This window comes from Annulohypoxylon truncatum (genome assembly GCF_022578515.1).
Source record: "Annulohypoxylon truncatum strain CBS 140777 unplaced genomic scaffold F4807scaffold_22, whole genome shotgun sequence".
In the NCBI taxonomy this organism is placed as follows: Eukaryota; Fungi; Ascomycota; class Sordariomycetes; order Xylariales; family Hypoxylaceae; genus Annulohypoxylon; species Annulohypoxylon truncatum.
This window is the reverse complement of record NW_025953808.1, coordinates 97920-122897: the sequence shown is the minus strand read 5'-3', so window position 1 is coordinate 122897 and position 24978 is coordinate 97920. Positions and strand designations below refer to the sequence as shown.

The window sequence follows — 24978 nt, the reverse complement described above, 5'->3', positions numbered from 1 at the left end:
AGCAAAACCGGAAAAAGACAGCTTGGATTCTTAAAAGATATTCGTCAATTTGGTTATAGTTTTCCAAACTTATGATAAAACTCATAAGACAATCCTAAAATATTCAATATATGTATGACTGTTATGTGAGCTAGGTAGCAATCATGAAACTGCCGTATACTGGAAACGTCTAATAGTGGAATTGTTAATGCTGTTTAGAAATAAATGATACCAAGTAGACTCATAGGTTGGAAAGCATTCAACACCAGTTGGAATTAATTTTGTGGCTTAACCTCTGAATGGTGACGGATTCATCATGCTATTGGGCGCAAAAAGAGGTAACCAACTTCAACCACTTCGTACAATATTGTGAATTGGATCTGGTCCCTTCTTTTCGAACCGCGCGGTATCTATTATGCGGTGATTCATAGTAACGTTATACGATGCATGCATTGATCATCATGAGCGGTCAACTGAAGCATTTAATTTGCCATCACTGTTTATTAATAGTGAATCTTCAAAAAGAGACCCTGTAAAGCGACCCTGAGTAGCTGAGCCTCGCCCCATAGCTGATCTTAGGTAGTGCGAAGATGTTGCCTGGTTAACTTGATGTATTTCGCACAGTACACAATAAATATCTTGAAACGGGTGAAAATGAGGCTATCGCGACTATTGCAACGAATGAAAGAGGGGTTCCAACTAAGATTTTTATATGGTTCAGAGGCTTAGGACACTCTCAGGGTTGTAATGGCTATGTTTACAGTGCACGTGGGCATCGATGTGCAAGATATGAGTCTGAGCGAATGATCATCTAGTGTCGATCAGTCATAGGGCTGGCTTTTGACTTAGCTGTGTTGGGTTGCTGGTGACATTTCTTCATGATTGACTCGCGAATTATGTACGAGTCACGAAATGATGCCTCAAACACTATATGGGAGAAATATAGATATACTTCCACGTTATAAGGGAGGTCAACTTACATTTGATATTCAGGTTTAGTTACGGACGTTATGTAAGTCAGACTTGAGGCCGCCTGCCCCCACGGGGAGCAGGGGTTCCAAACTGGAATAGCAGAATGGTTCAGATGCTGCGACATGCGAGCTGACGTTCATACTGGCTAACCGCTCGCTAAAGCACTAGCTCAGCCAGGCCCAGCCCGCCTAGTGCTGCAGATCGGCAGTCCCCTAGACATCTACCTTGGACGAAAATAGTAGGTCAGTCGCACCTTAGTTCCATCTTGATAGGAGTTTCTAGATGGAATTGAACGTCTTCAGCCACCTAGTACCTACCAACTTATCTAGTCATTTACGAGATTTGGACCTTCTGGCTGTGTGGCTGTCATTGTGAATCACGATACAGAATACTCACCGTCTGATACGTAGTGCTCCCTTGCGGAATAACTCTATTGGATGACAGCATATACCAAAGGAATAAGCCGTTTGATTACTCGCTCCCGTAGCTTTGTCTTGGCGATGCCAACTCACAGGTTCCCAAGTGGATGAATCAAGAATAGCCCTGGCCCGTAGGCTTCTTGGCTGCTTCAATACTTATTCAAATTTCTCCCCCAATTGAAAGATGCATCTCGTCCTACTTCCTTTCCATTCTGTTTCGTCGTACTGGGGCCGATTGAGGTTAATGCGTTGAATAATAACCTTTCGGACGCCCGTTCGTTCGCTTTCATTCTTTCTCCATTTCGAAAATCTCGGTTTCCTGTTTTTATCGCTCCCTTGATACGGACGAGGAGGACTAAGCTTCGACAATGGCAGCGCGCCGTAGTAGCAGCGGCCACAGGGACCGCGAGAAGGCCCCACGAAGATCTCGCAACGGCGAACGCGAACCGGCGCTCCCCAAGACCCGACAAGAGATCGTGAACGGCCCTAGTGAGAAGAAGAAGGGTCTTTTCCGAGTCAAGAGCGCCGGAGAGTCTGGGCGAAGCGGCATACATCCCCTCAAATTCTTAGCCATCACTTGGCGTTCCAGCAACTGGGTATCGCGGATGGTCAATATTCTTTGGCCTTTCGTACCCGCCGCCATTGCTCTCCACTGGGCCATCGAAGATCATGCTGTGTTGAAGTTCAGCTTGGCCTATGTCGCGATGGTACCGTGCGCAAATCTCATCGGTTTTGCCGGCCAGGAGCTAGCGAGGAAGTTGCCGCACATGTTTGGCGTACTGACTGAGATCACCATCGCATCCATAGTGGAAATCATTCTATTCATGATTCTACTTTTCCACGACGAATACTATGTCATACAGGCTGCCATTCTTGGATCTATCTTGGCCAACATGCTGTTGTGCTTGGGGCTCTGCTTCTTTGCTGCCGGTTTACGACGAGAGGAGTCTACGTTCCACGCCGCTGTCAGTGAAGTTGGCTCAAACCTTTTGCTCATCGCGTATGTTTTTACCCAACCCATTTCACCATTTTCTTTAAAATTTCTAGGAAGGCTAATAACTTGCAGTGGACTCGGCCTAGCGATTCCTACAGTCTTCGAACGCTCGGTCACAAACTCGGGGTTCAATTTGACCACCGAGGAAATCAGCACCAGAGTACTGCATATCTCTCGCATTATAGCGGTCCTGTTGATTATCGCCTATGCTGTTTTCATCTTCTTCCAGATGCACACGCATCACGGTATCTACGACGAGCTTTACGAATTGGACGAAGCGCGAGATGCGGATGGCCACAAGGATAGGGCAAAAGAGAAGTACACATTTACCGAGTGTATCTTAGCCTTAGCGGTTGCCGTAGCCCTCGTGACGCTCATCGCCATTGCGCTTGTGGGGGAAATCCCCGCCATCGTGGAGAATCACAACATTTCTGACCCGTTCATGGGTTTGATCTTGGTCCCTCTGGTTGAGAAAGCCGCCGAGCACCTAACAGCCATCGACGAAGCTTGGGATAACCAGATCAATTTTGCATTATCTCACTGCATCGGCGCTACCATTCAGACGGCGATGCTCAATGCTCCATTAGTTGCCATCGTTGGGTGGATCGCTAAGCGTCAGATGGCCCTCGAATTTGAGATATTCGACATCGTCATGTTGATTCTCGCTATCATTACCGTCGGAAACGTCCTCAGAGATCAGAAGAGCGACTACTTGGAAGGATTTCTGTGCGTTGTTGTTTATGTTGCTATCGCTGTCGCCGCGTTCTACTTCCCGAACCCCCACGAGGCTGCCGGTACCGAGACAACTGGTGAAACGACAGAAGTCACAGTCCACGCGATGAGGCATTTTGGCATAATACAATAGGGTAGCGAGGACTGATAGGATATAACTCATCGAGATTGGCGTTGAAAAGGAAGACGATTAGGGATGAACGGTTGCATCTTCACGGAATAATTCATGGGCTTAGGAGTTCCTTGCTGTCTATTTCTATAAGATCATTACTTCGCCAGCTTGACGATTTATACGGGCTTCTTCTGGTTTGGACGCGGCTATGACTTTTTGCATTTGTTTGGGGGTCTGGTAGACATGCGCAATCAATTATGGTAGTATGCAGGTATTCTACGATCAAACTGACGTGATCTCATTGACATATAGTACCTAGGATATGTGACACGACGGAAGAAATGTGGAATAGGATATTGGCACATCGTCAAGTGCACCCACCCTCACCGTCCGATTCTCTCAGATTGTGCAACTTCAGAAAGCCCAGAGTTTGCAGGGTCTTACCCCACCATCCAATCATTGCGAAGAATTCCGACTCAAGTTGACGTTTTGGGTAATGCGCTAACTAGTAGTCTAAACTTTACAATTTGTGTGGTACGAGCAATGTTTATTTCAGCCACATAGCTTTATTGCTTACGCAGGTACCTAACTAGAGGGAAGGAAATGATTAGGTACGTGTTTAACTATCACTCAACTCCATGGGGCAACTTGAGAGGCCTATGCTTCCCCTAAGTACCTTACATTGGGATGTCAAGATAATAAGACAGGGAGGGTACCCGTTACCAGAATACACCATACATAAGGAGATGGTTTCTATATTGATTTCCTGCAAGTACAGGACATAGGCCTAGCTTCTGAATGAAGAAGGAAGCTTAGTATAAATAAGTTCCCTACTACTAAGTTCTATGCCAATTAACGCTCCCCTGGCCTAAGTGTTCGTAGCAATACCCTCAGGATAGCGCTCGCCTGCTGGTGTGAATTTGGCCAAAGTGGCATCGATCTGCGCCATCTCTTCATCCGTGAGTTCGACTAGCTTGCTATTCTCTTCCACTCGCGCCGCCGTCGTCGCACCAGGGATCGGGATAATCGTGGGCATCCCAGGACGCCTGGCTATCATCCTCGTCCAATTGATGGCAAGCTGACCTGGCGTGACCCCTTTCTTCTTGGCCAACTCCTCGACCTGCGCGACGAGCTGCAGGTTGATGTCAAAGTTCTCAGGCGAAAACCGAGGGAAGAATCGCAGCATGGAGTCTTCCGGGATGTCGGTGTACTTCTTTATCTGGCCGGTCAACAACCCTCTGCCGAGCGGCGAGTAGGCGATGATCGGGATATCATATTGGGCACACGCGGCCGCAACGCCATTTTCTAGGATATCAGTGGAGAACCTACCGCATGGTTAGCATAGGCGTCCACCGATTATTACCTTTGGGGTGACTTACAGCGAGAGTTCAACCTCTACGGCGACAACCTTGACGATTTTGACGGCTTTGTGGATGGTCTCAGCTCGCACTTCCGACAACGAGATGCCGCCAATCTTTCCCGTCTCAACATACTCTTTTTGGATAACACCGAGAGTAGTCTCCATAGGCCACTTCGGGTCTATGCGGGCATATTCGAACATGTCGATCTTCTTGCGGCCCTTGAGCTGGGCAATGCAATCGTCGAGACTGCGGCGGGCGTTCTCGGGAGAACCGTCTATCATCTTGCCACCTTTGGCGGCGCCACCCTTGATAGTAAGAACGAACTTGTCGGCGTCTTCGGGGTACTGCTCCAAGTACCTTTCTAGGAGGACTAGACTGTTGTACTCTGGCACTCCATACATCTCGCCGCCATTCCATAAGTTCACTGATGTAATGGTTAGCTACTAGTTGGTGGAGAGTTGGAATTGCGCAAGTCTTCTTGAGCAAGAGGCGATGAAAATAAGGAATTCGTGCGAACATACCCCCCCTTTTCAGCGCAGTTCGCATAGCTTCGAAGGCCTGTTCCTGAGAGCACGGGTTTGCACGCCAGGTGAATCCCATGAGGCCAAAGCCGATGGGGCCTACTTCTTTGCCAGCAATCTGAGGCATCTTCGTCGTATGATGGGTGCAGTTAGGAAGCTTGGGGCTTTTGTATAGAAGTGTCTTGCTCTTTAAAAGATCGTTGATATATTTGCTAGGTTGATTTAGTTCGTTATCCGGGTGGTCTGCTTTGGCCAAAATTTAGAATATCGAGTCAACAGCAACATCCTTTATATATTCTCTAGAGCCCCCTATAGCATCTCGCATGCTAATAATACATCGTAGGCAGATGGAGGTGTTATGCAATCACCTCCGGGTTTATTATCTCCAGAATTTTAAATCCGACAGTAATAGCGCGAGTCTCGGCCTAAAGAAGAGGCTTAATCCCCGATATTATCTCCGGAATGATCTAAGCCATCTAGGTGGCTCCTGAGTCCTCTTACGCTGACATAAGATGTTTATTTATCATTGGTCATTACCACCATACTTTTATTCTGAAAACAAGGTTAACATGCGCCGGGCATGTTTTTATGAGACCTGCATATTCCATAATGCAACCGCGGAAGAACTTATTCACATAACAGGATTTAAGAGTCTATGAGCGAATTAGGATTACCGTCACCATATAAGAATAGTCGGTTAGAATGCTTTGATTAGGTGATTACATTATCACGCGCCTAACGTTCATCGTTTCGTTTATAGCTATAATGTCCTTTTTAGAGTATCTCTTTGTTGAATTTAGGTCTTGAGAAGAGCCTTTTGACAGATATCTTGAGAAGCCACGGTATATCTAGAAGGACCAAGTAACTAAACAATACGTGAGGATACTAGGAGTTACATCGGAACCCTCTTGAAGTTGTAGACTTTTAGGGGCAGCTGAGAGGACTTCCCACTGCTCATTAGTGGTAGTATTCCAGCGAGCAGGTTCTAATTATCAGGTAGGTACTTATGAGAAAGGAGATCGAAAGCCCCCCTTTCACTCTAATGTATAACTAGAACTTGGAGGCTTTTTCTTTTTCTTCAAACAAGGTCTTTTTGATATTAAAATCTCGGGAGTTGAAGATTGATTCCATAATACTGAAGGGTTATTTGGTGAATGTTTTGACACGGTCCCGTGCCTCATTGTCATAATATCCAAGCGCGACGAGATGATATCAAGCGAAGTATTCAAATACGGATTTCATGAAACGTCTCGAACTACAGCAAAATTTTATTTATAACAGTATAAGGAACGTAAACTTCTTGTTTGCCGATGTTATTAGCACAGATGAGTAGCTCTTCCGGAGTGTTGATACCAGTGGGGAATGAGTTAACCCAGGTTTGCATTCCCGTTCTAGATAGGTATTTCATAAGTAAATTGATCCTGAGATAAGATTTGTAGGCTATCATCCAGTCGGTATTTAAAAAAAACTTTCATCAATGCACAAGATTTGGGTTCTGGGTGGTTTTGGCTTGATATATTTCCTTAACCGTTGTCAGGCACTAGAGACATACCTGTACAAATCACCTAGGTAGTTAACAGGGCCGAGGGTGAGAGGCATGCGTTTCTATGCGAGTAGATATATAAAATAACTAACATTTGCAGTATTTCAAGGCGTTGGGTCTTCTCTAGATTACGTAATTTGGTTCAAAGGGGGTAAATAGTTTCTTCAGTTTTCTAAGTCAAAGGGTAATTGCATGAACCCATACCATACGTCTATAGCAACTCAGGTGATGTATTGATGATTAATGTGCTATTGAGCAAAAATCTAGACTTTGTTTCGCCTTGTATGGCACTTGGCTTTATTCGTTTGCGACGAGAGTCTCAAAGTTTGAAAGATATTATCTTCCACCCGACAGTTTTACTAGTCTAGCAATTCTGAGGCATGGGTTTTGAGTCAGCGCAACCCGGAGGCCCCGACAACCCGATGGGAATAATATCTGAAAACCTGTTAGACTAAACCAAACTAGAAGTGATTGGTCTAGTTTTGCTAACGTAAACGTCATCCGACACTTCATCCGCGTTCCGAATTGAGTTCCCCCGATCTGCCCGTTCAAGTAATCGCCAGGGATTTCCATTCTAATGATAAGCATACGAGATCTCTGATTGGATCCGCTGTGGCGGATTTAGAAACGTTCCATCGAGCCACAAAATTTTCCATTATCTCGATGCTATAACACTACTCAAGAACCAGTAAGATTTGCGGGCTCGTTGATTTGGACTAGATGCTAGTGTAGGATATGTGGGATATATGTAGGTACCTTAATCTCGCGCATTGCGCTCAGCCTCGGGATAGCTTTCAATCAAAAAATCTTTCCTTACATTCAAACGGGATGTTAAACGACTCCCAAGGTGTCCTCTCAACGAACATGGAGGAGGAGAAGGGTCAGCCGCAACCGACAATGGATACTCCTAACGCAGGAGCGGACGTAGCTCTGTCTGCGCTCCAGAAAGTTGAGACTGGTAGTGCCTCTCACCCTATCCACTGGAATCCGGTGAAAAAATGGGCTATCATCAGCGTCTACTGTTTGCTGCAAACCTTCATCGCTCTCTCAACCACGACCTATGTCAGTGCAGAGTTCCTCGTCCAAGAGAAGTATGGAGGATCGTCGCAAGTCGTAGCACTTGGTCAATCCATGTTTATCGTTGGGACTGCAGTTGGCCCAGCCTTTCTGGGTCCTTTATCGTACGTAATCCCGGACGTTGCCGGTTTTGACAACGTTAAGCTTTGCCATAGCTAAATGATTGCCTTGTAGTGACCTAGGAGGACGAAAATGGGTGTATGTGGGATCTATCGGCATCTATGCGATTTTGAACATTGGCACCGCGCTGGCGCGCAACTTGCCGATGCTTATCATTTTTCAATTCCTATGCGGAGCTGCTGGAAGCACGGCTCTCTCCAACGTGGCTGGCACCATCGCTGACCTATTTGGTGACATGGACGGAGCTGGCCAGCCAATGGCAATGTTTGTCATGTCTGCCAATTATGGCCCAAGTATAGGCTCTCCTATTGGAGAACTGATCGCGGAAAACGAAAAATTAGGACTGCCGTGGATTTTCTGGATCAAGTAAGTCTGCGTTCGAGTAATAAGAGGGCAACGCTTAACCTTGGGTAGCGTGATCATCGGCGGTGCTTTTGCCATTGCCATGTGTTTCATTCCGGAAACACTCCCGAGAATTGTTATCAGCAGAACGGCAAGGAAAAATAAGTCGTCAGATCCGACCGAACTAGCCGTCATAGAAGAACATGTAGATATCCTCCGGGAGATGCGATTCGTCACCTCGATGGCCTTTCGCATTATGTTCACCGAACCGATCGTCACATTCCTGGGGATCTACAACGGATTCGCCTATGGGCTACTCTTTTTGTATTTGGATGGAGTATTCGACGTATTCGCTATCAACAACGGGTTGTCGTAAGTGCTACTTACCTTCGTTGTAGAGCCACCAATCTAACAAGGCTAGGTATATCGATGCCGATCTCACGTATCTCAACTTCGTCGTCAGCGTTACTGTCATGTTTGCCTTCGTTCCAGTCCAAACATGGTTCTATAAGCGTGACCGAAAGAGAAACGGTGGTGTTGGCCGACCGGAAGCAAGGTTCTTGACTTCGCTGCTATTCGTCTGGGGGTTCCCGATATCTCTTCTGTGGTTCGCATTCACTAGCGACGGAAGTGTTTCGTACTGGTCACCCGTGGTGGCCGGTGGCTTGCTGGGTTTCTGCGACCCGCTTCTCTGGCTCGCAATGCTTAACTACATTGCTGATACTTACACTAACGTCGCTGGGTCGGCAATAGCAGCCTTTTTGATACCCTCTTTCCTAATTGCGGCCGGTTGCTGTCATATTGGTGAGTGCTTTCCTTCGAAAGCGTTCGCGAGGTTGAGTCTAACATCAAGGCATCTAGGAATCGTCATGTTTGAGAACCTAAGCACCAAATGGGCGATGGCCATATTGGGATTCGTCTCATTTAGCCTTGTCGCATTAGTATATGTCTTGTACTTTCTTGGTCCGAGGATTCGTTCTTGGTCAAAATTAGCGAAGAAGTGATTGAAGTTGAGCGACGGTTGTCTATATCTTGGCAATTGATGTTGGAATTGGCATTTAACTATTTTGGCAAACTTCAACAGCCAAGACACTTTATCTTGTCCTGAGAATCCCAAATGTATCACGTGCTAAATAGATGATATAGAATGTGCCACTTATGTAATAGTATCGGGTTGGAGAATAATATGTATATCTCATACATTCATAATCCCTTCTAGACTTCATAATATATATCCTGACTTTTATCACCGAGGTATGGTCATTGTTAGACGGAATCGCGACTGGAAAATTGCCCCGCGGACGACTTTCTTCAACTTGGCAACCTGGTCCCTTGCACGTTTCTCCGCCTCCGCGCTGGTTACGGCCGTGAATGAACTCAGTTCTAATATGCATTTGAGCAAGCTATCTTAGCTAAAGAAGTTCAATGGAGCTTGCTAACTGTGCCGCGAGCTTCTACATATATGAGACTCTGAGTCGAAATTAACTTCTTGGCTTGAACGATGCAGTTTTATAGGAGCTAAGATGGATCCTGTATCCCTTCCGAATCAACTTAGGTATGTATCAACCCGCAACCCTGGGACATCCATGGACGGTAGTGCACTAGCCACAAATTCAATCAGTAACCTGATCTATCACTTTAGATGATATCTATGATCCATAGATTTTGTCCCATTTTCTCATCCCGTTGACTCTAAGTAGCTGTACGTATAATTCGATCTGTCTTCAAAACGGGCGGTTTTGTTCCTGAGAGGCCGGGTACTCATTTGATCTAAATCGATCTAGAACTGCTAAGCCCTATGCAGCCTGGAACATCGCTTAGGGCCGACATGGGTACGGAAGATGGAAGCGAGATTTTCTCAGCCGTACCCAATTTACCTAGGTAGCAATAGGCCCGGCTTTTTGCTAGCATACTATGTAGCGTGCTAGGCTGCCTCTATGTTGAGTCGAACCATCAATGAGTCTGTTCTAATCATGAGACTGGTCACTTGATGCAAAATACCTAGTACAACGTACCTACAGGTTGTATGTATATTGGACACCTATAGATGTAGCCTAGACCCTAGTGCCTCGATTTCAGACAGAAAGAAAGGAAAATAATAATAAGCAAACTGCGCCGTAGACGCTTAGTTCTATTTTGAGTCATGATGGAAGTTAGATCCGCTAATGGCAATTTGCCCCGAGCTAGAAGGGCTTTCTGACGAAGACCAGGGTAAAAAAGGCTTGGCTCTCATTTATTTTCCATAAAATCTCGACGATAGCCTCCCCTTTCGATTTCCGCTTCTTTCTCGTCGATCCTTTCCCGTATTGTTCTCATCAGGTCCTCACTCGTTATTACTGACCATAATTCTTCAACTTCGTGTCGTTCGTTTTGATATAATATATACTTAATTCTTAATAATTAAAATCATCCTTATCCTCATTATAACCTTATTTTAGTCAACAAGACAAGAGTGGCAATTACGAGAAATGGCTTCGAATGAGACGTCACGGCCAATGACTGGGACGAGGAATGAGCATGGAATTTCGCCAGTTGAGGATTCGGCGGGAGCAGGTCACGAAAGTGTCGCCCGAAGGTCTGTGAACAGAGACGCACCGTCGTCGCCAACTATACCAGCAGACCCCGCAACTATCCAACCGCCACCCTCTACGCGCCAGCAACCATACCCCCAGTCTCAAGCCCCCTATCCTTCGTACCAATACCCACCGCAGGCATACTATACCCAACCTGTTCGCCTCCTACCTCGGTACTCGAAATCCTGGACATTCAGCAAGCTCATCCTCGCGCTCTCCCTCATCATCGTCGCCATCGTGATCGTAGCGTTGGCATGCGTCTTCGTGACCGAAGCCGGCGACGCATCCTGGGTGGCGGCGTACGCGCTCCCGATCACCATCGCCTCGATCCTGTGGAATGGCGCGGAGCTGATCACGTTCGCGGTGCGGTCGCGCAAGAACGAGAAGCGCGGTATCCACCCGGGCGCGCACGTGGGCCTGCACCTGTGCTTCTGGATCGCCTGCGTGTTCGCCGTGCTGCTGTCCGTCACCGAGGCCATCGCCGTGAACGCGGACGTGCGCGACTGCGCGGACGAGACCACCACCACCAGCACGTACTCGTATTACAGCAGCTACTGCGACCAGTACGACGGCATCGACATGACCGGCAGGTACCTGCCGATGCTGCGCGCGGTGGCGGCGCTCTTCTGCCTGATGCTGCTCGTCCACTTTATCCTGTTCGTGTTCGCTTGCGTCGACACGCATAAGCGCAATCTGTTGAAGCCGGCCGGCATGGTCGTACCGCCCGTGGCTCCTCAGGCTGGCATGTACTACCCGCCTCCGCAGCCCGGTGTCGCGCCTTATTACCCGTACCCGGCCCCCATGGCGCCTCAGCAGGGGCCCTTCGCTGGCCAGCCTAATGTACCTGGTGCTGTTGCTGTGGGACAGAGGACGGACCCGGCGGCGCAGAACTACCAAAACTTCGCCGGGTTTTACGCACCGGTGCCACCGCAACCAACGTACGCTCCGGCGCAGGCTGCGCAAGTCCCGACGGGCTCGAACAACGAAAAGGTTGTGCCTTCTACCTCGGCATAAGCTGGACGGATATTGTGTCGGAGAACGGGTTAGCAAGCATTCTGATATGATGGGAATGGGTCAACCGAAGGCTTTCTGCATTTATGTTTAGCGTTTTTGCTTGATTAGGGACGAGATGTGTCTATTGATAGGTATAAATATTGGCTATGTCGGATGTTAATGTTGATGTCGGAGATACCCCTGATTCGTTGCGTGCGAGGACTAGGAGGCGAGTCTACAGAACTAATTAGGTTAATGTACAACCTTGGGCATCAAGGGTTATTATTAACTCGGGAATACATTCCGCTTTGCGGAGTCGACGGTATTGTATGATCGAGTGATATTGTCTGTCACGTGTGAAAGTGAAATCTGTATTATGTTCGATGGAATCGTGCATTGCATAACCCTCGCAATATATTTCTAATGTTGATAATGGACAATGACGACTCGATGATTACCCCTGACGTGGGGTTACTGTAGGGTTTTTTATTATTTTCTTCCCCGCCTGGAATGATTGGAATGGATGGAACCTTGAGTTGGTAGGTCAACCCCTTTCGGAAGCGCCTCCTTAAAAGGTACCTAGGTTAATAAGTCTAGTTTTGAGTTGTCCAACTTCCGGTGACGCGCAACGATATTTCCCAGCTGACGAATAGAGCGTATTTATTAGTTTTCGTAATGCCCAATGGTTTACGTGCCCGAGCCTTCGATTTCCCAGCTGTTTATGTCGTAGGGCAAGAATGATAATATCAAACATTGTTGATACGGTTCTATGCGTGCCGGAGCTTTCTATCCTGCATTTTGATGCATACACATAGCGATCTTTTCCGATCTCGTCTGACATTGCAGTTTGTTGTCCCCAGCCTCGAGCTATCAAATATATCTCGATGTTACCTACGTATGGGTATGTGTTGATAGGTAGAAGTTGTTCGTGATACATATAATTGACTGAAATATGAGTAAAAAGAGCTGCGAAACATATGTACCAAAAGTATCCTAAGTAAGTATCAAGATTGAATAGTCAAGAAGAGAAGGGGTTTGGTTCCTACTCAAATGGAACATGGGCTGTTTTGCAATCGATTGATGTCACCTCGTCCGATATCACCTATTGCCTTCTTGCCGTCTTATACATCATCATACCTCAGTTCCGTCTGTTAAACGGCCTTTGAACATGATGTAAACGTGTTGATATCCAAATGTGAACTTTAAACTTTGGTATCAGGTTACAAACAGTTTCTCTGCTGTTTCTTGTATTCTTTATCGCACACGGCCTGGCAATACCAAACGTATCTCAAAGTACCTTGGGCTACCTGGTAAACCGTGAACTGATGACACACAGACGGCTGACACCGACGAAACAAATGAGTAAACTGCATACTTCATGCTTTCATGTGTTAGGTGTGCACCACCTTCTCGATCAATCTGTCTTATCGGAGCTCGCTTTTCAGCTGTCCACATTTTGGTTGTTAGTATTTGTTTCCGTTATCACATGAAGCTGCGGCATATGAGTAATTATATGCCCACCTCACACTACGAAGTTGGAAGTAATAACCGTTATATAAACGTCGTACTTACCCCGGACTAGGCCGTTGTTCCCTATTCCCTAAGGTTACCGAACAGTAATGCCACTAATACCAAAGAAGGAACCATCAGGTTATCGGCAGCAACTATTGCATTGCAACCCACCCGTATCCTAGGTCCTACCGTCCTAGACGCAGCGAGCAGAGTGGGGTATCAACACAGACCACCCGACTCAACTTTATTCAGGCTTGCAAAGGTAGCAGAAGTTGCGCCCGCCCGCATCATCCATGCGAGACACAAAACCCCGCCATTGATACATACAAAAAGTTAGATAGGAAAAAGATACAAAGGCACAGGTGCAAACTTGTAGCGTGTCCAGGTGCTTGCCGTACCACATTTTTCTCGACACTGACGACATCGCACTATACCTTATTCTTTTAATCATCTTGCTCGGCCAAACTTTCACCTGGCACCAAGCACCAAGCACCGACTATCAGGCGGCCACCTTGCCGAACTTACCCAACTTGCCCGCACTCCGCCAACTTGCACCTTGCACCTTGCAACCCGCAACTTGTAACCTGCAACTTGCCAATCCCATAATCCCACCGCGCTTCTCTATACTACTACCGTTATACTGTTATCTGTCTGACCGTCGCGAGCTAACGTTTCTTGTTAGAGGGATGTTATGCGTCGAGTTGAGTTGGAGTGAGAGCAGTTAATAATCAGTAGTTGTTAAGAGTTGTTTTTGTTGTGAGATCTGGAGCTGTTCTACTACTCTACTCTTTCTCTCTAGCTTTATCTTGGGTCGCTCCGCATTTCTTGTGTCCTTTCTTCTCCTCCACACAATAACACGCAATACCACACAATAACACACAACAAAAAGTCTCACCACCGTCGGTCCCGCGCGTGACGACGCGCAACCCATCGTCCATCATGAACGACGAAGATGCCATGGCCAACATCTATAAAAAGATCGAGCGCGAAAAGGCTCTGATCAATGCTGCCAATTCCATGCGACAGCAGACTAACAACGATGATGTCAGATCCCGCCTCGACAGTCAAATGCGGGAGGGCCGTCGGAACCTCCAATTCTTCGAAGAAAAGCTTCGCGACTTACAGATGAAGCGTATTGGACAGGGTGTCGATAACATGAGTATTGGTTCCAGCTCTACTGCCACCGGTTCGGGACGTCCTCCTAGTGGTGATGTGCGAAGCGATGGTCAAGGGCCACCTATGCCTCCCCCAAAGGATGCCGGCGACTGGTCAGGCGGCGATAGGACATCCTATGGCTCGTTGCCATATAGTCAGATAGGTGGCCACGGAGATTTAATGCCGCCACGACATCCATTTCCCCCTCCAGGCCCGACCTCTTCCATTCCAAAACCGAGACCGAACTTTACCAAGTTAGGTTTGTCACACCTTTTCTACTCGCCGCGATCCTATGCTGCTTCCATCCCTTCACCTCTGAATAAGCTAGACTAATCGTTCAACCAACGTCTTATAGATCTTATAAAATATGACACACCGTACCTCGGTCCCCGAATCCAACTCATGCTCTCCCAGATCCAGTTCAAGCTTAATGTTGAGGAGCAATATCTCAAGGGAATAGAAAAGATGGTGCAGCTCTACGGCATGGAGGGTGATCGCAAGAGCAAAGCGGACGCCGCCGCTAGGAAGGTTGAGAGCAAACAGAAGATTCATCTCTTGAAACAGGCACTCAAGAGATATGAAGAGCTCCACATAGACGATTTGGATTCGGCCGACTCTCCTGATGGTTCGCTACGCCCCTTGGAAATACTTGTCTCGTTTGTACAGCTAACCGTGCTATCTTATAGATGACAGTATTAATATGCCGAACTTGCGCAAACCACTAACCGGACAGCTTTCGATTCGCGTCGTTCAGGTAAGGGACGTCGATCATGCTAGTACTGGGCGGTTCTCGCGGGGTCCGGAAACCTTCGTGGCCGTGAAGGTTGAGGATAACGTTGTCGCACGAACGAGGGTGTCACGGAACGATCGATGGGAAGCCGAATACCACAACATCGAGGTAGATAAGGCGAACGAGATCGAACTCACAGTATACGATAAGCCGGGCGAGCATGCTTTGCCCATAGCTATGCTATGGGTACGAATATCAGATATCGTGGAAGAGATGCGACGAAAGAGGATTGAGGCCGAGGTTAATAATTCTGGCTGGGTGTCCGCCGATAGGATGGGAGGACCGGGTGCACCTCCGCCTCAGTTCCCCATGGATCCCGCACAGTCGCAACTTGGTGGCGCCGGTCCTGCGTCCCCGACTTCCGCGGGCCCGGCTCAACAGCCATTCGCTCCCCAAGCCGTGCCGCAAGTTACATCGCAACCGATCGACGCGTGGTTTAACTTGGAGCCTACCGGTGCCATCCACCTCTCCCTTAACTTCATAAAGCAGAACAAGGACCGCAGACCCGTGGATCTGGGATTGGGGCGAAAGGGCGCTATCCGTCAGCGCAAGGAGGAAGTTCACGAGATGTACGGACACAAGTTCGTGCAGCACCAATTCTACAACATCATGCGTTGCGCTCTCTGCGGCGATTTTCTCAAGTATTCCGCGGGAATGCAGTGCGAAGACTGCAAGTACACCTGCCATACGAAATGTTATTCGAGCGTGGTCACGAAGTGTATTAGTAAAAGCAACGCCGAAACCGATCCGGACGAAGAGAAGATCAACCATCGCATCCCTCACAGGTTTTCGCCGTTTTCAAACGTTACCGCAAACTGGTGCTGTCACTGTGGTTACATTCTGCCCTTCGGCAAGAAGAACTGCAGAAAGTGTACTGGTACGATAATTAGGCTCCCCTTAACCTTGTGCATCTAGCTAACGCCTCAATAGAATGTGGACTTACCGCACACGCGCAATGCGTTCACCTTGTTCCGGACTTTTGCGGTATGAGCATGGCTGTTGCTAACCAAATCTTGGAAGGCATCAGGACACAAAAACAACGACAACAAAAGGCCACTTCTTTGAGTGAAAAGACTCTAAGACAAGGCAAGATGAGTCCTACGAGTACATCATCTCCCATGTCACCTTACGGCTCCCAGGGAGGACCTTCATACCAGCCTAGTATCGCTTCTCAAGAGGCGACCGATGCTGCCAAGGCTATGTATGCTAGTCAGACATCACCCTCGAGACCAATCCATCCAGACCGCACTTCATCCGGTTCGAGCGCCGCCGCCGCCGCCGCTGCTACGGCCGCAATGAGCGGCACTATAGCCTCTCAATCGAGTCGCCCGGGACAGATTTCCGATTATTCTTCTGGCAGAGTAGGTTATGGAGGTTTGGATGCTCAAGAGGATCCATACGCTGCAAGCCAGGCATACAATATGCCTACACAACCTAAGTACAACCCAGCAGCATATGCAAATGTTGCCAACTATCCTCCTAGTCAGCCCCAAATACCGCAGCAGCAACCGCAGCAACGTCCGATCCAAACCCAATCACCCGGACCCCAGTTACAGCAGCAGATGTATCCTCCTATTGCACCTGTGGCTAAGCCACAGCCGTTACAAGAGACTCCTTCGCTAACGACCGGCTCGACACTACCTCCCCCTTCGAGAAAACCCCTGCCTTCTGCGACGGATCCCGGCACAGGCCAGCGTATTGGTTTGGACCACTTCAATTTCTTAGCAGTCCTTGGAAAGGGTAACTTTGGTAAAGTTATGTTGGCCGAAACGAAGAAGTCCCGCCGTCTTTATGCCATAAAAGTGCTAAAGAAGGAGTTCATCATCGAAAACGACGAAGTGGAGAGTATCCGATCCGAGAAGAGGGTGTTCTTGATCGCGAACAGGGAACGACATCCATTCTTGACTAATCTACACGCGTGTTTCCAAACGGAGACGAGGGTGTACTTTGTCATGGAGTACATTAGCGGTGGCGATCTGATGTTGCACATCCAGCGTGGTCAATTTGGCACCAAACGTGCCCAGTAAGTCCATATAGCATAATATGAGGCTGAGTATATGCTAACAATTTCGACAGGTTTTACGCTTCCGAAGTCTGTTTGGCTTTGAAGTACTTCCACGAGAACGGTGTTATTTATCGTGATCTCAAACTTGACAACATTCTACTCACCCTCGACGGTCACATCAAGATTGCAGATTACGGTCTGTGCAAAGAAGACATGTGGTACGGTTCGACCACTAGTACCTTCTGTGGTACACCAGAATTCATGGCCCCCGAGGTATGCGCGCGTTCTTAGTCCCAGCCCCATTGAGTACCTTTCTAACGTTATTATAGATCTTATTAGATAAGAAATATGGGAGAGCAGTTGATTGGTGGGCTTTTGGAGTTCTGATCTACCAGATGCTTTTACAGCAGTCTCCCTTCCGAGGTGAAGATGAAGATGAAATCTACGACGCTATTCTCGCGGATGAGCCGCTTTATCCAATCCACATGCCTAGGGAGTCGGTTTCGATTCTGCAGAAGCTTCTTACAAGAGATCCTGACCAACGTCTGGGAAGCGGGCCTACCGATGCTCAGGAGGTCATGAGTCAGCCATTCTTTAGGAATATCGTATGGGACGACATTTACCACAAGAGGGTTGCGCCTCCATTCATGCCCACCATCAAGAACGCAACGGATACTAGCAACTTTGATTCTGAATTTACTAGCGTCACACCAGTGCTAACGCCGGTGCAATCAGGTAAGGACGCCTTCATCTGCGTACAATATGGACATCTCGAATATGCTAACATAATTACAGTGCTGTCCCAATCAATGCAAGAAGAGTTCCGCGGATTCTCGTACACGGCGGATTTTGATTAGTTGCCGAGAGCCGAAGTGTCTAAGAATTCATCTTCATCGGAGAGTGACAACAAGAGAACCAAGAGATGAATGGAGATTTTCAATCGTTCTGTTGTTAAGCTATAGGAACCGCGTACGGAGGCGAGGTGTTCTGCTAGTTTGAGGCGCATTGAACAAAAAAAAAGAGAACTGTTGCAGGGCTCGATGTCACCGAAAATACTAACGGGTCTTCGGGCCACGGGACACATTACACAGAGGCGTTTCGCGTGAATTGTCATTCGCTGGGCGAATCTTTCCAAAAAGGCAAGCGGACAAAACCGTTGAGCACGTTTTACTAGAATTCGTCGAGGAGCAGCATAACCAGATGCTATCGCGCAGTTTACCCCGGCATATAATAGCTTGCCCCCCTGTTAATTAGACCAGTTGATAATGCAACCATCACCCTTCTTTTCCACGTTAGACGTACCATATACCATGTACCGTACGACAAGTCACATAAGTGAGTCGGTATAAGAAGATTGGGTATCGTAGTGTTTTTTTATTATACAATATAGTATCCCTAGGAGTTTCTTTTTTTGACAATACGTACAGATCCCTAACGGGCCATATAGATGGCGGCCTTCTATTTTATTCTATGCTCATGTCCTCCGAATCAACAAGATGGTGGCTATGGTGCCTACAACCGCGGCACCGGCGGCGGCGCTCTCGAGCGCTAATATGGATACGTCTCGTACCTTGATGAAGACTTTCCTATCACTTGATAGCTCGGCGTAGATATCTTTCCAATAATCCGGGTCCGAGAAGAATTCCCTCCACGGGACTTTCGGCGGCATGTCTATCCGTATGAAGCTCTCGGTCGGTTGTTCTTCCGGTTCCGCCGCCGTCGTCTTACCGGCCTTACTCGGCTCCCCTTCCGCAACCGCCTCGACCGTGACCGGGGCAGCGGCAGTAGCAGCAGCCAACTCCTCCCTCCTCCTCATAGTCTCGATCTCAGCCTCTTGCCTCCTGATCTCGCGCTCCAACCGCCTCTCCTCCTCCATCGCCTCACGGACCTTCTCCTCGAACCCCTTGACCAACCTCCTCCTGCGCCAGGGCTCGGCGCCGAACTGCAGGACCAAGAAAAGCAGGATATTGACGCCCATGAGGCCCCACGTGCCCCAGGTGCTCATGCGGCGGATCTTGTCGCTCCAGATCTGCTCCTCGTGGTAGCGGGACAGGATCCCCGCGCTGAGCTCGCGGCCCAGGCGCTCGGCCTCGCGCTCCGCGTCCTCGAGCTCGGCGGCCCTCTCGTGCACGGACGCCTCGAGCTCGTAGTCCTGGCGGTACAGCGCGGTGAAGCGCTCGAAGTCGGCGGGCGACCAGGTCTTCTGGCGCGCGAGCAGCGTCGTGACCTCGCGCTGCGTGGCCGACCGCGAGGATACGGCGGTCTTGTAGGCGGACCGCGCCGCGTGCAGGTTCGCCTGCGCGGAGGCCAGGGAGGATTCGAGGGCCGAGATTTGCGATTTGAGGACTTCGATGCCGGAGTAGCCTGTTAGGTCGTTGATGCGCTGCGAGGCGGCGAAGAGTGTTGTTTGTGCGCGGTCCATGAATGCGGAGAGCTGCCGGTTCATGTTCGAGCGCCGCGAGTTTTGCGTGGATGGGAGGTCGGGGTTGGGGGTCGAGGTCGAGCTGGAGGTGGAAGTGGAGGTTGAGCTTGAGTCTGAGCTTGAGGTTGACGAATCCGGGGGCGGTGGCGAAGGCGGTGGTTGAGATGGTTGGGGCGTCGGTTCCGGGTCTGGTGGCGGTGCTTTTGCCGGGTCTGGTTGCGGGGGTTCTGGCGGGGAGGAAGCCGGCGGGGGGAAGTGGAAGACGAGAGGTGGTTCACGTTGTTGTTCGGGGGTTGCATTCTTCTCGCCCGTGTCACCGCCATTGGGAGGTTTAGGGGGGTCAGAAGAGAAGAACCGGAGTTGTGCCCGACCCAGACCTAGCACCTGGCCGTGCCGGCAGCTCGAGCATACCGAAGTGGACGGCCGGCTCGGGACGAACTTCCTTCTCGGTTGAGGAGCCAATTGATCGAAAAGGAGCCGACGACCAGGCCCGAATATGGGCTTCAGGGCCCGAGAAGTCGACATCGAGGCGGTCAGGAGGCGGGCTAGAGAAGGGGGGGTGGGATGCCCTTTTTCCTCAATTGCGCGAAATCTGGAGGGGGTGAGATTTCGTTGTAGGACAGAAGCAGGGTTGGATATGACGCTGCTTAGTCGGTCCGGGAAGAAAAGGGCAAGGTTGCTTTGGTCGTAGAATTAGAAAAAAAATGAAAGAGCGCCGGAGAATACCCGGCCACCGCCCTGTCGGATAAGCTATACGATGCTACAGCACAGCTGCCAGGGTGTACTTGCCAAGAAGCGCTAATAAGCCTCAGTGGGGGTTTCCATTTTAGCAGAAAAGCATCGACGATCGTCAACAAATTTGATGGAGGGGGCATGGGAAAGATGGAGGGGTCAATAAGTTGGAAGAGTGCCCCGCGGATCGCTCCTGTCTGGCGCATGTGTTTGGTGTCGGTGTTAGTATTGGCGCAGGTCAGACCCTGAACCTTACATTCTTTGCATTTTGTGAAACCTTTTTACCTTTTCCTATTTTTTCGCTCATCCCTCCTTTTTCTATCTTACCGGTATCATATATTCACCTCCCTATCTGTGTTATTTGTGCATCTCGTCGTCTCTGCTCCAAAGTTTGCTAGACGCAAGACAACGCAAGGCAGTCTGTAGAAAATATAGACCAATTGTTTGGTGTGTGACGTCACCCCTTTTTTCTAAGCAGGTCCGATCAAAGTCCCTCATAAACTCATAAGAGAGAGACAAGGATATAAGATATAAAGGAGGGAAGCACGGACGAAATTATTGAGATATTGCCACGAGGACCTTGGGAATATCATCATCAACATGGCTCAACAAAATGGAACCAATGGCGTCAACGGGACACTTCCCGCGCTGCGCACACAACCCAAGGCCATCTTCTTCACCGACTTCGACGGCACCATCACGCTACAGGACAGCAACGACTTCATGACCGACAACCTGGGGTTCGGCGTGAAGCTCCGGAAGCAGGGGAACCAGGACGTGCTGTTCGGGAAGCGCACGTTCCGCGACAGCTTCCAAGAGATGATGGACAGCGTCAAGACCCCTTACGACCAGTGCATTGCCACTCTGCTCAAGAACGTGCAGCTCGACCCCTGCTTCGCCGAGTTCTTCAAGTGGACGCGCGAGAACAACGTTCCCGTCGTTGTGCTGAGCGGCGGTATGCAGCCCATCATCCGTGCTCTGCTCGCTCACCTCGTTGGCGAGGACGCTGTTGAGCATATGCAAATTGTTAGCAATGATGTTCAGCCCCGGCCGGGTAAAAGCATCAATGAGGAGGACGGCTGGAATATTAAGTTCCACGATGACAGGTGAGTTTTCATGAACCCCTTATTGTTATTTCTATCATATAACTATTTTCCTTGATTTAATTCTTCTCGAATTGTCAACAAAATCAGCCGAAAATAAGACATAAATGAGTTATGCTAGAATAGGTAACGATATATGACTAATACGTGTTTCTTTTGCTCTCCAGTGAATTTGGACATGACAAGTCCCTCGAAATCAAGCCTTACGCTGCTCTACCAAATCGGCCTATCATGTTCTACGCCGGAGATGGTGTGTCTGATCTTTCTGCCGCGAAAGAGACTGACCTGCTGTTTGCCAAGGCTGGACGAGGTGAGAGCCCCTTTTCTCTAGTTTTAAAACCCCAGTGAAAATGGCGTGGAAAAGTACTGACCAATTAGACCTCGTCACCTACTGCGAGAATGAGAAGGTACCCTTCGTCACCTTCAACGACTTCTCCGACATCCATAAGGTCGTTGCCGACGTAGTCGAGGGTAAGATTAGCGTTAAGGAAGCAGCGAAGGGAAGGCTATAGATCCGGGCATTTCAGACCTACCTAGAAGGGCGAATGCTCCCCCTTTTCCCCCTAAACCCCTAGAGGAAACATCGCATCATCTCAATCATTCAGGTTAGACAATACAGTCTAGGCAGAATTCCTAACCCGCATAATAGATATTATCTATAGACGAACGGATAGACAGATGGGCAACGGTTTCATATGACCTCAAGGATGAGCAGGTGTCCATTAAGGACCCAGTCTCCAGTAGTGAGCATGCCTTATTAGAGTTTTAGACAATCATCATAACCAGTGGAATGAATATTCATTGACACGATTCTAGTCTGTTTAAACAGTAATTATGTGAAATACCCCTATACCATCTACTAGCATTGGTGCTCCACCTTTTTTGACGCATCATGAGGCCCTAACCACCTAGCTACAATTTTTATCGTGCTTCAAAAGGAGTTAAGGGTGCTCAAGAGAAGGTGGGAAGTGATAGAAATAAATTGAAATTGACTTTTGGGTCGCTGGAAGTACCATAACCTAACTACCATACCATATAAATAATTACCTACCTCCCTTTAACTGACTAGTATATCAGAGACCACCATTTTCCCAAGATATCAACCTAGCCTCCTAAAGCAAGTTTTCCGTCATCCATATGAATAACCCGCCTGTGTTTACCCACAAAGTTTCCACGCCGTTGCACTCGCTATCAATAGCCAAGCAGCATCCAAAAAACATCATCATTATTCCGTCCTCTTCCTAGCATCAGGCAAGACGAACCAACACACTAACATGGCCGTGAATAAGCCAATAGCAACAGGATGCATAACAAATGTACCAACAGCCTGGGCGAGAAGACCAGTAGTGAACGGGGCCATGGCACCACCAGAACTACCAAAGGCACTGATAATCCCCATGCCGCTCACCTGCTCGCGGCGAGACAGATTTCGCGTAAATATGGCGGCAGCACACGGATAAACGGGGCCGAGAAGTAATCCGACAATAGACAACGACACGGCCTCGCCGACGATGTTGGGGACTAACCAGACTAACAGCTGGAAGACGGCAGCACCGATGACGAGGAAGTACACGAACAATTTCTCGCCGATCCTAGAGCTGATAGGTGAGAGACAGAATCGGCCGATGGTAATGCCAGCCCAAAAACCAGACGTCACGTATCCGACAGATGAAGGTTCACCATTGCGGGCAGATATCAAGAAGGAGATAACCCATCCGGAGATCGATACCTCGGCTCCCTGATATGCGAAAATGAAGATGGCTCCTAAGATGACAACCTTAGACTTGAAGGCCAGAAGCATCATGGACATATCGCCGCGGGAGCTAGTCTCGGTTAGTATGTTCGATTCGACGCCACCAAGCTCCTTCTCATAATTCCAGAATGACCAGGTCGAGAAGCAGGTGTTGAAGATGGCGAATCCGAGGGTCAGGAGATAATACCGGCTCCAGACCGCGCCACTAGATACAATGGCTGTTGCAACAAGGGGACCGACGATGCCACCTACGCCGTAGCTACCATGCATAAGCCCTAGCATCGTCGTGTTATTGCGTAGGTTCGCGCAGAACACGTTGCCGATAGCCAGCTGAATGGCGCATCCGAAGCCGAGTAAGAAATAGGATATTGCCACTAGGGGAAATGGCGCTGTGCAAATAAAAGGAATGTACCCGACGCCCATGCAAATCTGGGAGAGGGCAATGGTCTTGGCCCGCCCAAGGCGCTGCCGGATCTGGTCGACGAAAGGCGCCGCCATGATAAAGCCCATAGCATTTCCTATGAAGATGAGAGATACCACGGCATATCCAATGTCATAATCACTGATAAAATGACCATTATCAGCCTACGCCTAACCTTTACACACAGAGAGATGAGCATGAGTCAAGGGGTTATACTCACGCTTCCATGTAGGGAATTAGAGCACCAGGGGCAGAATCAGTCAAGCCCGCCATGACATTTTGGAGGCAACACGATGTCAGTCGAAATTTGTTCATGGGCGGGTCGTTTAAGCCTGGTAAAGCATCGACAGCATCTACCGGCTCGGATGACTCAGCTGGCGTTCCCGGAGCGGTCATCTCAAGATCAATCTCCTCTCGAGGAGTTGTGGCATTAGAGGAATTGTTGTCATTGCGAGAGTATCGAAGGGATGTTAACTCAATTGGATCTTGCTGAGGAACGGCAGGATAGGTCCTAGATAGTACTCTCTGTGGAGCTGCTGGGAGAGTATGTTCCCGTGCGAGCGAGTTCGACTCGACTTGGACGAGAGTCGCAAATAACGATGACTCCATCTTGGATACTTATCTCATTACCTGGTCGGAAACCTTGAGGGCAAGGTAAAAATGGGATGAAATGGACTGAATAGAGAAGGGGGAAGGATAGGGGTTTAAGAGGAAAAAAGAAAATCGGGGGTTTTTACTGCTGATTACCAAATTTTCAACAGTGGTGGTGTGGGAAACCATCTATTACTCAAAGGATGGTTACTACCTAGGTAGGTATCCATGGATGTGCACAACAAGGAAAATATACCTCCTGAACCCATAAAATGACGCTCAAGTAGAGAGTTCGCGATCCTACCGGTGAGTTTGCTCTACGAGCAGATCAGCCACCAACAGACCGGTATCTCCTCATTTGTGATCGAGAAAGCCCAGGGTTAGAGGCCCGGGGTCTTATCTGCCAATCATGGCAGATCGTGGACAGAAAGAAAAATATTCTTTCACCTTGGTCCGCGAACTCCACTGCGATGACCGGAGACTGGGGAGAGCTGAAGTGCTTCTGGTCGAGAGCGGGGTTAGCGTGGAACGATGCCCCTGCACACGCGGTTGTGAAGCTCATGAGCTCAAGAGCTCAAGTTGAGAGCTCATTTTAAGAGCTATGTGTGGTATGTGTCGAGCCCCATTGGATAGACAAACCTGTTTGCGGTTCCACATGCAGGGCTGAGAAGCTAGGGATGTTGGAGGAAGTGAAGAAGTTTGGAGATGGTGTTATTGTGAGAGCATTAGGTATGTCCAAATACGGTAGCTCCGCTG

General features: G+C 48.7%; 8 protein-coding genes across 8 annotated transcripts; 5 read left to right on the top strand and 3 right to left on the bottom strand.

Moving 5' to 3' along the window:
* The first annotated feature begins 1532 nt into the window (after nucleotides 1-1532).
* F4807DRAFT_148455 (Sodium/calcium exchanger protein-domain-containing protein) lies at nucleotides 1533-3653 on the top strand. Its single transcript, XM_047993176.1, has 2 exons — nucleotides 1533-2370; nucleotides 2437-3653. Exons 1-2 carry the CDS (start codon nucleotides 1739-1741, stop codon nucleotides 3227-3229), a joined length of 1425 nt encoding a protein of 474 aa, XP_047852856.1. The 5' UTR covers nucleotides 1533-1738; the 3' UTR covers nucleotides 3230-3653.
* Nucleotides 3642-5428, bottom strand: F4807DRAFT_148469 (Aldo/keto reductase). Its single transcript, XM_047993177.1, has 3 exons — nucleotides 5091-5428; nucleotides 4588-4993; nucleotides 3642-4533 (listed from the first exon to the last, which is right to left on the bottom strand). The coding sequence occupies exons 1-3, from the start codon at nucleotides 5215-5217 to the stop codon at nucleotides 4077-4079; spliced, it is 990 nt and encodes a 329-aa protein (XP_047852855.1). The 5' UTR covers nucleotides 5218-5428; the 3' UTR covers nucleotides 3642-4076.
* A 2069-nt stretch (nucleotides 5429-7497) lies between these two features.
* On the top strand, nucleotides 7498-9176 carry F4807DRAFT_461665 (MFS general substrate transporter; the record flags this gene model as incomplete). Its single annotated transcript, XM_048001711.1, has 5 exons — nucleotides 7498-7814; nucleotides 7885-8196; nucleotides 8245-8544; nucleotides 8594-8976; nucleotides 9034-9176. The coding sequence occupies 5 exons, from the start codon at nucleotides 7498-7500 to the stop codon at nucleotides 9174-9176; spliced, it is 1455 nt and encodes a 484-aa protein (XP_047852854.1).
* Nucleotides 9177-10231: 1055 nt separating this feature from the next.
* Nucleotides 10232-12033, top strand: F4807DRAFT_148241 (uncharacterized protein). Its single transcript, XM_047993174.1, has one exon. It carries the CDS (start codon nucleotides 10641-10643, stop codon nucleotides 11757-11759), a length of 1119 nt encoding a protein of 372 aa, XP_047852853.1. The 5' UTR covers nucleotides 10232-10640; the 3' UTR covers nucleotides 11760-12033.
* A 1855-nt stretch (nucleotides 12034-13888) lies between these two features.
* On the top strand, nucleotides 13889-18550 carry F4807DRAFT_148330 (uncharacterized protein). The gene is made up of 6 exons (XM_047993175.1): nucleotides 13889-14664; nucleotides 14761-15030; nucleotides 15092-16072; nucleotides 16126-17218; nucleotides 17272-17473; nucleotides 17530-18550. The coding sequence occupies exons 1-6, from the start codon at nucleotides 14190-14192 to the stop codon at nucleotides 18055-18057; spliced, it is 3549 nt and encodes a 1182-aa protein (XP_047852852.1). The 5' UTR covers nucleotides 13889-14189; the 3' UTR covers nucleotides 18058-18550.
* On the bottom strand, nucleotides 18542-20305 carry F4807DRAFT_430891 (Mdm33 family-domain-containing protein). Its single transcript, XM_047998452.1, has one exon. It carries the CDS (start codon nucleotides 20145-20147, stop codon nucleotides 18675-18677), a length of 1473 nt encoding a protein of 490 aa, XP_047852851.1. The 5' UTR covers nucleotides 20148-20305; the 3' UTR covers nucleotides 18542-18674.
* On the top strand, nucleotides 20306-22274 carry F4807DRAFT_430890 (HAD-like domain-containing protein). Its single transcript, XM_047998451.1, has 3 exons — nucleotides 20306-21460; nucleotides 21625-21767; nucleotides 21836-22274. Exons 1-3 carry the CDS (start codon nucleotides 20955-20957, stop codon nucleotides 21967-21969), a joined length of 783 nt encoding a protein of 260 aa, XP_047852850.1. The 5' UTR covers nucleotides 20306-20954; the 3' UTR covers nucleotides 21970-22274.
* F4807DRAFT_430882 (MFS general substrate transporter) lies at nucleotides 22275-24909 on the bottom strand. Its single transcript, XM_047998450.1, has 3 exons — nucleotides 24862-24909; nucleotides 23852-24724; nucleotides 22275-23772 (listed from the first exon to the last, which is right to left on the bottom strand). The coding sequence occupies exons 2-3, from the start codon at nucleotides 24238-24240 to the stop codon at nucleotides 22683-22685; spliced, it is 1479 nt and encodes a 492-aa protein (XP_047852849.1). The 5' UTR covers nucleotides 24241-24724; nucleotides 24862-24909; the 3' UTR covers nucleotides 22275-22682.
* Nucleotides 24910-24978: the final 69 nt, after the last annotated feature.